General features: G+C 38.6%; 2 protein-coding genes across 2 annotated transcripts in view; one reads left to right on the forward strand and one right to left on the reverse strand.

Annotated features, from left to right (window-relative positions):
* Positions 1 to 15,693, reverse strand: part of DOCK2 (dedicator of cytokinesis 2) — a 500,992-nt gene that overhangs the window by 225,515 nt on the left and 259,784 nt on the right. The window lies entirely within an intron of this gene.
* The window catches only part of INSYN2B (inhibitory synaptic factor family member 2B), a 30,011-nt gene continuing 18,926 nt past the window's right edge, over positions 4,609 to 15,693 (forward strand). Inside the window, exons 1-2 of the mRNA XM_065410089.1 lie at positions 4,609 to 6,005; positions 8,773 to 8,847. Of these exons, the coding sequence (XP_065266161.1) occupies positions 4,609 to 6,005; positions 8,773 to 8,847 (1,472 nt within the window). The remainder of the gene's footprint in view (positions 6,006 to 8,772; positions 8,848 to 15,693) is intronic.

Consider the following 15,693-nt stretch of genomic DNA (forward strand, 5'->3'; position numbering starts at 1 on the left):
TGATGCAAGCTTCTAGCTGCTACCATAACACAAAGAAATTTAGAACTAATGCAATCTTTTTTTTCTCTGATGTTGGCCCTATGGAACAGAGTTTTTCTTTTTTCCCCCTGCAGTGAAGTAGAATCATAGAATATCATAGAATATCAAGGTTGGAAGGGACCTCAGAAGGTCATCTAGTCTAACCCCCTGCTCAAAGCAGGACCAATCCCCAACTAAATCATCCCAGCCAGGGCTTTGTCAAGCCTAACCTTAAAAACCTCTAAGGAAGGAGATTCCACCACCTCCCGAAGTAACCCATTCCAGTAATATTATAAGTAATGTTATATAAAACTCTTCCTAAAAAAATGTTTTCATTTTTGTAATGATCTATACAGAATGAAAGACTAAAATTACATTAGCAAAAATTAACATCAGAGTGTACATCTCTGTACTAGCGGGGCACATCAGGCAGCAGACTTTCTTGTATCTGTCATCCGACGGCACCCAATAGCTGAGAAATATACTAAATTGGTGGAGAGAGTTAGCAGGGAATAAAAAGGACAACCAGCAAGGTATTTTGCCCTCAAAGGTTAAACCTACCTTTGTGAGCTATGGTGGGGATTGACTTTCCCAAATGTATTCCTTCCCCCTTTCTCTTGAGCAGCTACTCTTATAGCCCCTCTCCTAGGGGAGATAAGTAACACTCAAGTTAACCTTTTGATCACCAAGGACCAAATAGTGTCCCTTGCATCTTGTGACACACCCTATTGCACTCTCTCATAAGTTCTCATAAGCTAAACATTAAGCATGGGCAGTACTTAGGTGACACAGGAAGTCATGCTAATGAGTCAGCAGATGGAACTCCAATCCACGTTAGCACTACCTCCATCATGTTCTTAGGAGACACAGCTAAAGGCTCATCTCACATGAGACATAAGAACAAGCCCTTTAACAATTAGGATCATTAAATATCTCATTTAATTTTTCACATGAGTAAAGCTGGCTAGCCCTAGGTTCTATAGTTTACATTGTATAAGCCTTTATTCCTTATCCTGAAGTAATCGATTACTTCTGGCTTTAGCAGACTGTATCACAGCACACCATCATGTAGTCTGCATATGCCATATTTTAACAGAATAAAAATTTAAAGCTCAGTTTAAAGTTTAGGTTGTTTTGGATTTTAAACTGGTCACTGGTTCAGGATTGTATACTGCACATCTCAGGCCTTGGGCCAATGTATTTTCCTTCGTTTAATTGGGGTTTTTTGGTAGGGATTCACATTTAGGAGCAAGAAGGAAACATTTCTCTGACAGGTCATTTTTTGGGGGGAGGTGGAGGGGGGGGGAATGGGTAGCTATCAAAAGCCACATAAAAGATTGGAAAATTCAGAAGAGAGAGGGTGGAAATAAATATGTGACCAAAGGCACGTGATAAATTTATTTTATCACATGACATCACCACCACATGGCATGTATATTCACACACATGTGCTCTATACAAGCTTACTTTTGAGAGTAAGAACTCACACAGATGTCAAGAAGCCATTATATTTATGCAAGTACATCATAATAACTGTTAAATATAGTGTCAAAATAGCTAAGGTTGAGACAATCTCTACAGCAGCACGATAATTGGAGTAGGGTTGCCACACACCTCCCTTTTAATATTAGATCAGACATTATCTTCTGTCATATTGTATAAGTATTATTTTCCCCATTTTATAGATGGAGAAGCTCAGACACAGAATATGAATGGTGAAGATGGAGAGCTCTCCTGTTGTCAAGTATAATTCACAGTGGCAGAATTTGTACCTGGATTCCAGACATTTTCTTGTCAAACCACTTGATTACAGGCATAAATCAGATAGCTCAAGTATTCTGATCTTTGCCCTCAGTTTGAGAGTGAAGACTGTGTCCACAAAAGGGAGACTGAGCTCCAGCCCTTTTAAAAATTAGCCCTTGAGGGTTCCTGAGGAATTAATGTATTAGATCTTCTACTGGCTTGTTAACAGAACCAAGGAATCATGGCTCACATTCAAACAGGTTTAGCCTAGTAAGTGCTTATAAAGATGAAGTTTTAAAATGTAATCCATTTTAACAGAGTTTAAATTTCCTTTACCAAAACATTAACAGTAGCATTCTATTTTAATTGTTTTCAAATGGCTTTTCTACAACAAACATGAGTATTTTGACAATTTGAACAGAAAGTACTAACCCAATGTGGTTTAAGATATTAAATTCCAAAATAAAGGTTCAGAACAGCTCTCCCTTAACGTGTCCAGAACTGTTTTTTCCAGTAGCTTTATCATGAACAATGTGCAAAGCCAATAGATTCCTGAGATTTGTGTCCTGATGTGCAGAGATGAGGATAGAAACTATTATTTAAGAGCAGGATGTACAATAAAATGATCTCACTTCAGCCTTCCTGATGTTTGAAATTTGCTCAGTATGTGGGTGAATAAAGAGAGTGTACAGTATGCATGTACACATGCTGCCAGGGTGAAGTATGATGTTCTTGACATGAACCTGGTATATATCAACATACAATTTCAGCCCTGGCAGCTTGAGTGAAAGCAAATTTTAAAACTATCACTGGTCTAGAACTGACAAAAGCCAAGCCTCGCCTTCAGTTTTGTAAAGTTCATTACTTGTTTCATCTGACTCTGAATACTGTTGGGGAAAGAAAAGGAAAATGTTATTTTTGTGATAAATTATTGTCACAACTAATATAGTGGCTGTAGTAAATTTTCTGCCAAGCTTGGAATGTTGTGGATTCCAGGCAGATACCATAGCCCAGTGGTGAAAGTGTAGCTGAGAAAGGGTTAATAGTGTGAAGTAAACCTTTTTGATAATAGCTGGCAATTTATTTCATGGCTGCAGAAAAAGGATTTTCCCCAAGGTTATAACACTTCTGTGCATAGTAAACTGATATCTCTATTTATAACAGATACATTGTTTTCTGCTTATGATTGCACTATTAACAATTTTTCAGCAAGGTAAGGCTTACTGTATAACCAAAATGTTTATAGATATTTTATGAGACTGGAAAGAAAAGTGATAAAATGTAGCTTAATAGAACAGACAAATGTAGGCACATTTCTTGGAAGAGAGACTTATGTGTATATGAGGCATACTTTATTTATAAATACAAATCATTTTATACTTCACAGGAGAGAAATTTCACAAGCCTACAAAAGGCTCCACTTGCAACATTTAACTTGATCCACCATCACCCTCTCTGGTGGATCCCAGGCTATATACATATGCACACAACTATATTTTAGAATGCACCTGAGTTGCAAAATAGAGTTCCAGAATTAGATTTGAACCCTAACTTGCTCTAAGTTGAAGAGCTTTCGTGTGCATTTTCCAGCTTCTGGCCATTGCAAACATAATGAGCTCAAGCAGTCAATTTCAGATCTGGAACTGGATTTCTCCAAAGTCCTTGGAGGTCCATATCTGCAATTTCAGGTTCAGATCCATACCTAGCATAAATGTGCAATCCTGAGCACACCGCCAAAGGAAATAAAACTGTTTTATTGAATAAATATTCTGAAAATACATTTGGTTGTGTTCAGCTATTTCACAGTAGATAAATATCTATGTGCTTCACAAAGTTGAAATATCATCTTTCAGTTTCCCATTTAAGACATCCCACTAAAATGTTCACATGAGTACTGCAGATGAAAAAATATTTATAGACAGCAGGAAGAAATAATAGTATTCAACAGACTTTTCAATGGTATTCAACAGTGTTCAATTGCAACTGTTGTCTTTTTATTTTCAGAAAACACTTGTCTGCTATTCTGCAAATGCTGACTATCTGGTCTGGACCACTCTCCTGGGGCCAAAGTGTTTACAGATCTCATCTGAATGATACAGTCCTTCAGACATGCTCAGTCTTGTACTTGCATGAATTAGAGCAAGGACCATACATCAATTACTGAATCCTGTTTGATGCTATACATTTGCTTGGTCACAAGCCACTGGCTTTGTTTGGCTATTTGAGGAGATTAGTTTCAGCTGCTAAAGTAGAAAGATGGGACAAGAAGAAAAAACACCACCACTGCAGGAAGAATTTCTGTTTGATATTAATGGGTATATTCCTACAGCAAAGATATGCATCAGGAAAGCAATTGCCCAAGACAGTTATTATGCATATTATTTACATTCTATGCAAATAAGAAATATTTAAGTGGTCCACAGTTCAAAACTTGAATCTCTTGCGGAGGGTTAACTGTTACCTAAGTAGGCATTAGAAAAAGTGGTTGACTAATTTATCTTTGCAATAGTTAACAGTTAACATACCTTGACTACTGTAATTTATATTTTTGTTGTAAGAGAAATCAAGATTAGTTTCAGAATGTAAATGTTAAGAATTCCAAATTCTCTGTCCATTAATGCTCTCCTTTGATTGGATATTTAAATTATTTAGTTTATCTTGGTGATTGGTCTAATTAGTAATTTTCTCTGTAACAAAATAATATTGGTAAATGTGAGGAAAAATTGAAAGACTATCTCAAACAGAATAGATTACCTAGAAATATAAATAAAAACCAACAGAATGAAAATAATTAGTTTCCTAATCAATAGTTAAAGTCTTCATTTGCATCTGGGGCATAACCACCAGATGCTGTTAGAATGGCCTAATGAAATGGGTCGCAGAGAAACTTATTACTTGCAGGCCTCAAACTGCGATTCAATGGCCCAGCAAAACAAGAAAATGCGCCCTGTATTACTCAAACGGAATAGCCTGGATTCAGTTGATTTTATGAGGCAGCCACACCACCGCAGGAGCAAATCTCAGCAAGTCCGATTCAAAGATGATGGTACAAACAAGAAGCCGATTGGTGTCACTGAAATGGACACTAAACCTGCCAAAGACACAACGCTCATGATTGGAAAGGCACAAATATCTAGGCACCATAACCTGCCAAACTATTCTCTCTCTTTCCCAAGGGCTCAGAAGGGGCATCGGAATATTGCTATTCAAACTTCTCCCAGCCTTAGGAAGCACTTTCCAGTTTTTAAAAAGAAAAAACTGACAACAAGTAAGTCTTTAATGGAAATGCCAACCGAACCTGAATGCTCTGTCCAAGTCAACGGCAATCTTTCTGAACAAGACATGTCTTTGGACCTCTCTTATTTAAGAATAACTAAACATTTGGAAGATGGATCTAGAAGAGCCAAGACATCCAATCCGTTATTTCAAAGAGAGTGTAAAGCACAAAGCAATGGGCCTATCCACTCAGACTCAGATACTTCCGCAATACTGGAAAAGGCAACTGTTTATACACAGGTGCCTGAATACATACATCTGACTTCTCCACAGGACAACAGTGCTTCCGTTTATGCTTCAGACATGGCCATGGATTTAAATGATTCAGTACGTTCTCCTACTACTATGAGGCAATCCAATGAAAACTATACACTGCCATCCAAATCAGGAAAATCTCCCTCCTGCTTAAACAATACCAGGAACTGCAATGAAATTAATCCACATTATGACTCTTGTGAAGCAAAAAGTGTTTTGGAGTTACCTGTATCCACTAAAGACACTAGCACTAATGAAAACACTCCATTATCACCTCTGTCGAATCAGAGTTCATCACACTGCTTTCTTAGAGATCATCAACAGCTAACAGAGCCTGAAACAGATTCTGACTGTATGGTGCTGACTAATGATAATCATGGAATAACGTCATTGACCAGCAGTAATGAGTCAAAATCTATTCCCTCGTGTCACACTGAAATGGATAAAACTTCTACACGGTCATATGCTCCAGAGTATAGCAATTATTTAGAAGACTTTCACATAAAGTCCCATCTTCCAGGGAATGAAATTAAACCAGAAACCAACAAAGAGATTAGAGACATTAATCAAATTCACTTGGCTCATGGCGAACTATGTGCCCTACAAGGCAGGCTCCAGTCCATAGAGGAATCTTTGCACTCAAACCAGGAGAAGATTAAAGTCCTTTTGAATGTAATTCAAGACCTGGAAAAAGCCAGAGCCCTCAGTGAAGGGTATGGTGTACTTTAATATTAAAAAAACTATTTTGTTAAGTAATTTATCAAAAAGTCAGACATGGCTGTTTACTTTCTTTTAATCTTTGTTACTGAAAATCTTCCTTTGAAATATTTAAAAAAATGTTTGCAAAATCATATTCTCTCTACTGTTTTATAGACTTGAGCCACTAAAGAGCAAGCAAATGTCTTTACATTTTGGCATTAATTAGCACTGAGCTTACAAAGCATCGGCTCAGTTAGGGCTTATCTATGTTGTCCACCCATCTGAACCATAATTTTGGTTCAGATCCAAGGTGTCAGAAAGTAGACATCACATGGCCTATGAGTTGGTGGTTTCAATCCAGTTAAAAGGGGGCAAGTTGCTATGTGACAAAAAACAAAAACAAAAAAAAGAAAAGAGCATGGTTACAAACGGCACTAATTGACAGGACATATGAAAAAACATGGAAACTGAGCGCCCCTCTCACTTCTTAGGGTGGTGTCTTAAGAACAGAAATAAGGCACATTGTCAGGGCAGTGTGAAGAAGTTTGCACTTCCACCACCTGTGCTGTAAACATTCTGCAGGTTAGCTGGGACCTTCATTCTCTCTGGCTGCAAATTCGGACCCATGTATGTACTATATACACACCATATTAAAATCATTAACTAGAACATGTTTGAAGAAATGGCAGAAGAAGTTTTAGAATTATTGCTTTCCCTTCTGGTATTACCAATACAGAAAGTAAAAGTCCATGATCCACATTAATGCTTTATATGTTATCAGTCCAATCACCGGCTCTGTCTTGCAACCATTACTCATGTGATTTAGGAATGCAAATTGTGCATTACATTTCAGACTTCAATGGGACAAGTCTGCAATTGCAACACATGAGTAACAGTGGCAGGATCAGGCACCTTACTATTAAAAATGTCAAACTAACATGTGCAAAACATTTATATACCATTTTACAGGGTTCAGAATGTCACCAAGTTTAAACCACTGGCTCAGACTTGGAGCATATTTGCTGAGAATACATTTCAGAACTCTTTTTGAAACTAACACAATAGTTAGAGACGGTTTCTAGCTTTTAAGAATATGTTGCATATAATTAGTCAATCCCTTGTGCATTTAAAATAAGATTAAAAACAGCTACATGCAATAGCACTTGCAAAACTTATTTAACTGCACACAATTTGCTTTCATAATTACCAATAAAATGCAAATAAGATAATTGCACATTTTTAAACTCAGGCCATATACATTAGCAGTATTTAATCCTTATCACTGGCACTTCCTTTCACATTTGCAGAAGGTCCCCAGGCAGCAGGAACAGCATGGCTCTAGTGCAAAAGAAGATGGGCAGGGCCTGGGCTCATGATTTGGGGCCTGAGTCTTTACAGAAAGATGCAGGGAGTGAACAAGAGAGGTGCACGTTGTAGCTGGATGACCTACTGCCAAAGAGATCCTTCTAGGGCCATGGAGATAGCTCAGGGTATGTAGTGGTGAAATCTTCATGGAGTAGTTCTGCTAATTTTCTGGAACCTCTAAGGAGGAAGATATCTTCCTCCACAAACACAACAAAAATAGAGTCTGCCCTCATTTGACAAAAGCCTTGTTGAAGATTATGTATCTGAGTATTCCGGAAGGGTGCAGCATTGTAAAGTGAAATGCAGACCATTCTGCAACATTTGTTCTTCATTTTTATTCTGTTACCACATTGTTGGAAACTGAATTACTGCAAAGCTCCTCAGCTGGCTCTGTTTCAGCCTCAGTGACAGGCTTCAATCTATCTTTCTAGAATCATTGGGTGACTGTGTTGACTACGGTAGTAAAACTGTGTAATAATTATCCCCATTGCTTTTGTGAGTAGCACCACTACCGCTATTGAAAAGAACAGACTGAGATTAGTTCTCAGAAAAGCAATCAGAGAATCATTTGGGCATAATCATACACTTTTTATGCAGATAAAGCTGCCATTGACTTCAATGGATTGGACACCTGGGATGGAAGGAACCACCCAGTACGTACCTCTACAGCATGACTAAATTACTGCAGTTGTCCCCAACTCATTCTTGACAGATGACTGTCAAGCCTAGCCTTGAATATCTCCAGTGACAGCAATTCTGCAATCTGCCTGGTCAGCTTGTTCGTTTTGTCAACGTTCATAGTAGCTACAAAGAGAAGTGTTTGTTTTCTTAAATTAATTTTCAAATACACAAAAGAATTGTCTAGTAGGTACAGGCTGAAATAGGATAAACCACAAAATAACTTGTTTTTTGACACAGCCATTTATGTCAGTCTGCCTTTGTGGCACTATTCAATGAGAATGTTTAGCTGCCTTGCTTTTCTGTTCAAAGAAAGGGACAAAAGAAAAGAATGGAAAAGTAGAAAGCAAAGGAAAAAAAGGATTATATTTTGATGTACAGAAAGCACGGCAAATGGTTCAAATGTGTTCCAATCAAAAAGTGTTCTTATAATTTAAGTGTTCTTGTAAAGATATTCTTATAAGAGATAGTTGTACAAAATCACCTGCTTTCCAGAGAATCCCCTGAACACAATATTGGCACCACAGTTTAAATGAGCTTAAGGGCAGAGGTTCAGGATGATAAATTTATGTGCTTTGGTTGGTTTTAAACCAGATTCTTAGCAACAAATTTCAGTGTTAAATTTGTGATTAGGATACTTAAAATGCCTGGAAAGAGGAGTTAGGTTTATTGTAAGAGTTCTAACTTTTCAGTTCACAACTTTTTTATATAAATTACAGCAGCTATTGTCTATTTCAGGCGCAACTTCTACCGCACTGGCCAAGACCTCAACAACTGCAGCACTTGCCAGAACACTGCATGTATCATTTACAGGTACCACCTGCTACTTGGTATAGTATGCATAAATCTCATCAGGGTACAATACAATATTTCCCTTGCACCTATAGTTCTACTATTGTAAATCATTAATAAAAGAGTGGAAAGTTATTTTGTGTTCTTTTAAGGCATAGAAAGAAAGTTCTCAAGACTGGCATTATTTCGAAAGGTTTGGTACTTTTAAGAAAATTAAACTAGAAACGTCCATTGACGTGATATTGCCATGTTTTCACTAGTATGCTTTGAAATTATTTGAGGCAGTCTCTGCTGATTGGTATTTCCTTTGGGTATTTCTGTAATGAAGTTAGATCTCAGAAAAGGTGAAGAATCAATCCTCCTCCAGACTCAAGTTAGTTATAGCTGCAATTCACGTAAAAAGTAGACAAGCACAGAACACAAGTGAACTCACATTTCAATTCAAGGAACAGTTTTCTTAGTGAGATTGCCATTTCATTTAGCTAAAATTGCTATAGCCAAGTAACTGCAGTGTGTTCTGGAAGCTATACATGTGCATGAATAAAACACGCAGGGTCATAAAAGGTATCCCACCAACAGAGTGGGAACCTATCTCTTGGTGCCTGGGAACTGAAGACACATTATTTATTTATGTGTATTACCATAGCACTTAGGAGTCATAGTCATGGGCCAGGACCCCATTGTGTTAGGTATTGTATGAACACAGAACAAAAAATATACCTCCTGACCCAAAGAGCTTGTAATCTAAGTCTAAGAAAAGAGAGAACAGATGACTACAGACAGATATGTGGCGGAGTACAGAGAAACAATGAGACAATAATGGTCATCACGATAGACAGTGCAATCAGCACAGCAGCTGCCTAACCATTGTCAAGTTGTTTTTGTAGGCATCACAGCAAAGAAGAGTTTTAAGAAGGAATCCGAAGGAAAATAACTAGGTGCTTTTACCGATGTTTATGAGGAGCTCCTCCCAAGCATCAGGTGCAGCTTGGGAGAAATCAAAAAGGCGCTTGTTTGAAAAATTAACAAGTGGACTATGGAGGCTGCCATCATTGGCTGATCAAGGATGGGAGCAGTCATCTCAATAGTGGATGAGAGAAGAAAGTCATGAAATCCCTTGAAAGAGAAGGCAAGCAGCTTACGTTTGATGCAATAGAGAAGGGGAAACCAGCAAAGGGATTCAAAGAAAGGGGGGACATGGTCAAAATGACAGTCTAAGAGAATTATCTTTTCAGCACTATCCTTAGTGGATATGACTGAGGGAAGACTGCATTTGTGTAGGCCAGACAAAAAGATATTGCAATAATAGAGATGAGAGGCTGCATGACAGTTTTAGCTGTGTGGATGGATGGGAAAGGCGTTGTCTTAGAGACGTTATGCAGAAAGAGTTGGCAAGACTTAGACATAGCTTGGATGTGAGGACCTACAGAGAGGTCCAAATCAAAGATGACACCCAGATTATGGGCCTGAGTGACAGGCAGGATGATGGTGTTGTCTACGGTGACTGAGAAAGGAGATGGAGGGAGGTGGGGCGGGGGCGGGAGAGCTCTGTTTTAGCTCTGTTAAGCTTGAACTGATGGCTAGAAATCCATGAGGAGATGGCAAGGAGGCAGACCAAGTTTTTAGTTCGATCAGAAAGACAGGTCTGGAACAAAGTAGATCTGTCAGTCCTCAGCACAGAGATGGTAGTTGAATTTGCATTTACAGATGAGATTATCCGCAGAGAAGGTGTAGAGGGAGAAAGGGGACCAAGGACAGAGCCTTGTGGAACCCACAGAAAAAGTTGTGGGGGATGATGAGGATCTTCTAAGGGACAGGCTGAAGGAGCAATTAGAGAGATAAGAGGTGAACCAGGAGAGGTCAGTCACAGAAGCAAAGGGAAAACAAGATTTCAAGCAACGGAACAATCTATGGTGTTGAATGCAGCTGACAGGTCAAGGAAGATGAGGATATAGTATTGGATCTGACCTTTGGCTAGGAAGTGGGGGGAAGGTCACGTTGTGTTTTGTCAATTTTCTCTTGGAAGAAATTGCTGAGATTCTACGCAGAGAGAGGAGTGGAGCCAGGAGGAGGGGAGGATTGGAGGAGCAAGTCAATGATTGCAAAAAGGTAGCTAGAACTGCCAGGGTGGAATGCAAAATTAACTCCCTTAGTGCAGCAAGATTAGCATTAAACATGCCTATCTTAAACTCGGACAGTGTTACTACAATATATATCCAATAACTAGGCTCCTAATTCTAAAGTGATAGGTGGAATTTAAATAATGCACCAAATATTGTGATTTCTGTGGTATATCTGTATAGAATTTGACAAGGGGTTGCAGTTTTTGTGTGAAATTGCTGGGGGGGGGGGGGAATTGGAGAGAGCATGTGTGTTCAAAACCAAAGATTTGGGATGTGTGGGGAGGGTGTTCTTTGGTTATTTTTTTTTTTAAAACTTCAATAGGAATTGAAATGAAAGGCAGTCTGGTATAGTTTGTGTTACTATTTGTATATTTAATTGAATAAAATTCTGGTTTTGTTCGTCTTTCCAGTTATTTTCTACTGTTTCAGAAATGTCATGCTGCAAGATTTAGTCCTGGAATTATTTGGCAGTTTTAAAGATATAGGCTTTTGTCACTGACAAGGGTAGGTTGCTCCTGGGGTGTGGGTTTTGTTGTGAAGTGCAAGTTTGGCAATGGGTTTCAGCAGCTAAGATGACAGAAAAAGGTTTCATCAACTGAGGACTGGGTGTTGGAAGATGTAAGGAAAGATTCAAATAATTTGTCAATATGGGATGATATTTTTCCTTTCTCCCCAAAATTTTGGGATGTTTTTCTTATCTCCATTTCTTTACAGACCATAGTGGCCTTACTCTAAGCTTCACACACATATCTAACACACCCATCATAGAGCAATGGGCCCAAAGCACACTCTCCCATTTGCTAAGTCACAAAAAATACTTGTCATGTCCACTCAATGAGCAGCCCACCAATGAGCTTCAATCATGTTTTCCTAGACAGATCTCTCATCTTGTATAAAGCCCAAGTAGATCCCCAAAACAGTAAAATGTCAACAAATCAGCCAAACACTGCAAAAGAAAGCAAACTAAGATTTGTGTCTATACTGTCTTTAACTATTGAAAGCTACTTTTGAGCTATTCATAACTCTTCATGTAAAAGTAACTTATTGGAGAAAAAGGCAGGTTGGGCCCATAACCACTCGGACAGAAAGAAACTGAGGGAACAAGGTATTTATACCTCAATTGTGTGGAATGTAGAGTTCAAGGGACTTGTTCACATACCTTACCTCCCAACTCAAAAAGGTTTTCTGGCTGCCTGGTTAGTCATGTGGGTCATACAATTCTGTCCTCTGAGGTGGTAACTCTAAGGCATGGAGTAAGTTCTCTCACGGGCATGCACGTGGAGCAACATATGTGATCCCTCTGTGCACCAAGAGGCAACAATAGGCATAAGAATTATTAGTCACATGGTACACAGTATACAACCTAAATTATCTAAAGGTCTCTAGGGAAACAAAACTTTGGGAAGATGATACTTTGTAAAGTCAGTGACCCAGATTACCAACTCAGTTATAAGCATGTCAGCTCCTTATTTCAATTTATCCTGGTTTCTGTTTGTCTACACTTAAGTCATGTCGACATAGCTGTATCAGGGGTGTGAAAAAAACAGACAGCCAGTGTACATGCAGCTATGTTGACTGAAGTAGGCTTCTGTCGATGTAGCTCATGTTGTTTGGAGAGATCGTGTTCTTACACTGACAGAAAAACTCCTTCTGTCATGCTAGGCTGCGTATAAATTAGGAGGTCTATGCCAACATAGCTATGCCAGCATAGGCTCCACAGCGTAGACAAAACCTATGTTACAGTTACATGTGGGATGAGTTTGCCACATTACCTACAATATACCTGTAAAAAAAGAAAGCTGACACATACATTTCCCACCGAACTCCATGCTTTCTGGTTCTAAACAAGAAAACTTATTCATCTTGTTCATCTTTTAGTCTTTCTTCAGCATAAAATACAATGCCACTATACAAATTTCTTCTCATATTTTGAGTATAATTAACAAAACTTTCAGCAATCTATAACCTTAATGTGCTGATTATTTATTAACATTTGTCTTTGAAATCCTCCATATGAAACTGAGGTTTTATTCATATTTTTCCTCATTGTTATTCAAAACTACACTACTGCCTGCTACCTACATTCCAATGTTCAAATAATTAGGCGAGGAAGGCAATTATTTTGATGAAAGAGAAGAAAGATTAAAACAACATTACATAACAGCAATGGTACTGATGAGAACTGTCATTTTACATTTCAAATTATAGTAAGGCTTATATGATATACTTGTAAGCAGGTCTAATAAGCTAATGAAGAAGGGATAAGAGACTTCCTTGTGCTTAGTTAAGCAATCAGCTGCATTGTGATAAATTGCTGTGGTGAATTTCACACTGAACATAGTGTGCAGAAATGTGACTGATTATATGTCTCTGTATTCATGTGTTGCAATCACTAAACCAGTATTACAAGCTTATTACTCAATTATTCTTAGGAGGCTATACAAGGTAAGGTAAACATAATATTTTAGTAAGAATTGCATGTCCTAGGGTGTATCAAAAATATGTTTAAGAGTAGAAGATATACTGTGTGTATTACACACACACAGGCTGGGCTACAGGTAAGGACCCACTTCCATTAAGACCCTCAGCTCAGTTCCTCCCCAGCGTAGATCTTCTATTGGCCTCTTGATGTTTCCGGTAAATGTCCTTTATTCTTGTCTGAGTATAATCTTGATACCACAGACCACACCTTGCCTGCACATCCTGCCTGGGGTAAGCTGCCTGAGTGGCTTTGTTCTTCCCTTTCTGAGAGATGTCCGTGGATGATGTTGAGCTCTTGGCTCCTTTTCCCTAGGGCTCTCTCATGGGTGGTACCTTGGGAGGGGGATTCTATTCGGTCACTTTTAATTAAAAAGGATGTAAAGTCACTGGGGGATAAAGTTAAAATCACAATATGCAGGTGACTATCACATCTCTGACTTTGGCTGGACCCAATGGTGCAGACTCTTTGCTTTCCCAGGTCCTGGTCAAGATACTGGAAAAGCCTGGGGTAGCTATAGCTCATATCAGGCAAAATCAAAGTGATGTGAATAATTACAGGGAAATAACTTGAAAAAAGGGAGAGGTTGCTGTTTACCCCAAATATTAAAGGGGTTCACCCACACTTAGTCAAAGCAGGATGATGGGCACATGGTTAAGACACTGGACCCAACAGTCTAATAACCAAAACCAAAGCCATATACAAGTCTATTTCAGATACCAGCTCTCTTTCCCCAGTCCTCTCCCTAAATAAATGAGGTGAGGGGATGAGTATTTATGTTATGGACAGGGTTCTCTCTCCCGCATATTTGTTAACATGCTATGAAGCATTTTCTAATTTTGTAGGTACGCTCAGTGACTGTTGCATTGGGTGCACTTTATAATCCGAAATTAAACAAACGATTAGGAAAATATGAATATTTGAAACCTGCTATTTCCCCCCATAGTTCTTACATAGCTAAGCCTTCCTTAATCACCTTATTTTTAATTAAATTATGACTTCAGTGACATCAGATGCTAATAAGGAAGCCAACAAACTACCTGAACAAATAAATGCCTTACATTAATCCAAAATAGATTGAAAGTTTTATAATTTGCTTATCAAATCTTAACAGAAAGCGTTCTCTGATATGAAACAGCCAAGATCAAACTTATCTTGTTCAGTCACCTTTTTGCTAAAGTCCCATTGTATTCAACTGAGAAATTAACATACTGAATGAAAAAAAGCACCTTACCAACTTCAGCCAGCAAAATTGTTTTCTACAAGAGATACCTTAGGACTGCATTACCTGCAGGCAGTAACATGTCTTAGGTATCTCCACCACACAGTAAGATTGCCTTTATTTGTACCATCACAATCAACCCTTCTAACGGTGATATATGTTGAGAGGCCATCATAATTAACCTTTGGTTTTAAGAGAAAATAGATAATACAGAGCCACTCTTGAGAGGTACTCAGAGAGCCTCGACTCCTACTGAAATTGCAACTCAGTCTCTGACCTTGCTCAAACTCCCTCCCCCGATGGCCTAATTCTGCAAGGTGTCAAGCATTTTCAACTCCTGGGATCTTGCAGATTCAGTGAAACATGCAAGTTCACAGAGACTCTGTCAAGGCTGATTCCCCACTCTGGCACTTTGAGTGCAGAAGATGGGGGCCCGCAAGGATTTTAAAAATTAATACTGGCCACTTCAGGCTGGTATTAAACTCCCAAGGTCACAGCTTCTCTCTGATCTTAGAAGGGTAGATGCTGCCATCACTCAAATGCAATCCCCCCCTCTTTGAGAACCCAGGAAAGAACACTTGGGAATTCCTTCCTGTGGGGTACCCTCAAGCCCTTTCATCCCCCTTTCCCAGGAAGAGCTGAGAAAAAAACAAAGGAAATTAGCTGTTGCCACCAGCTAATTAAATAACATATGCACAAACCTTTTAGGGACACAAAAATCCAATCCTGTTCTTAAAAAAGGTAAATTTTATTAAACCCAAAAAGAAAGGAAATATATTTGGAACTTAGGCTTTTTGCTAGATCTTAAAAGAAACAATTACAAAAATTGAGCATCAAGATAGCTCTCTTGAGGTTCAGCTTAAAGGTTACAAGCAAAACAAAAGCATCTGGGGTTAGCACAGAGGAATCCACAAGCCAATAAAAATAAAAAATAAAATAACCCTAATCGCGTCTTCCTAGATATTCCCTAATTTACTTACATTTCTGGGGTTTTAGATAAGCAATCTTTAGGTATGATCCAATGGTTTTTCATACCTGGCTTA

The sequence above is a fragment of the Emys orbicularis genome, chromosome 8, assembly GCF_028017835.1.
Source record: "Emys orbicularis isolate rEmyOrb1 chromosome 8, rEmyOrb1.hap1, whole genome shotgun sequence".
Classification (NCBI taxonomy): domain Eukaryota; kingdom Metazoa; phylum Chordata; order Testudines; family Emydidae; genus Emys; species Emys orbicularis.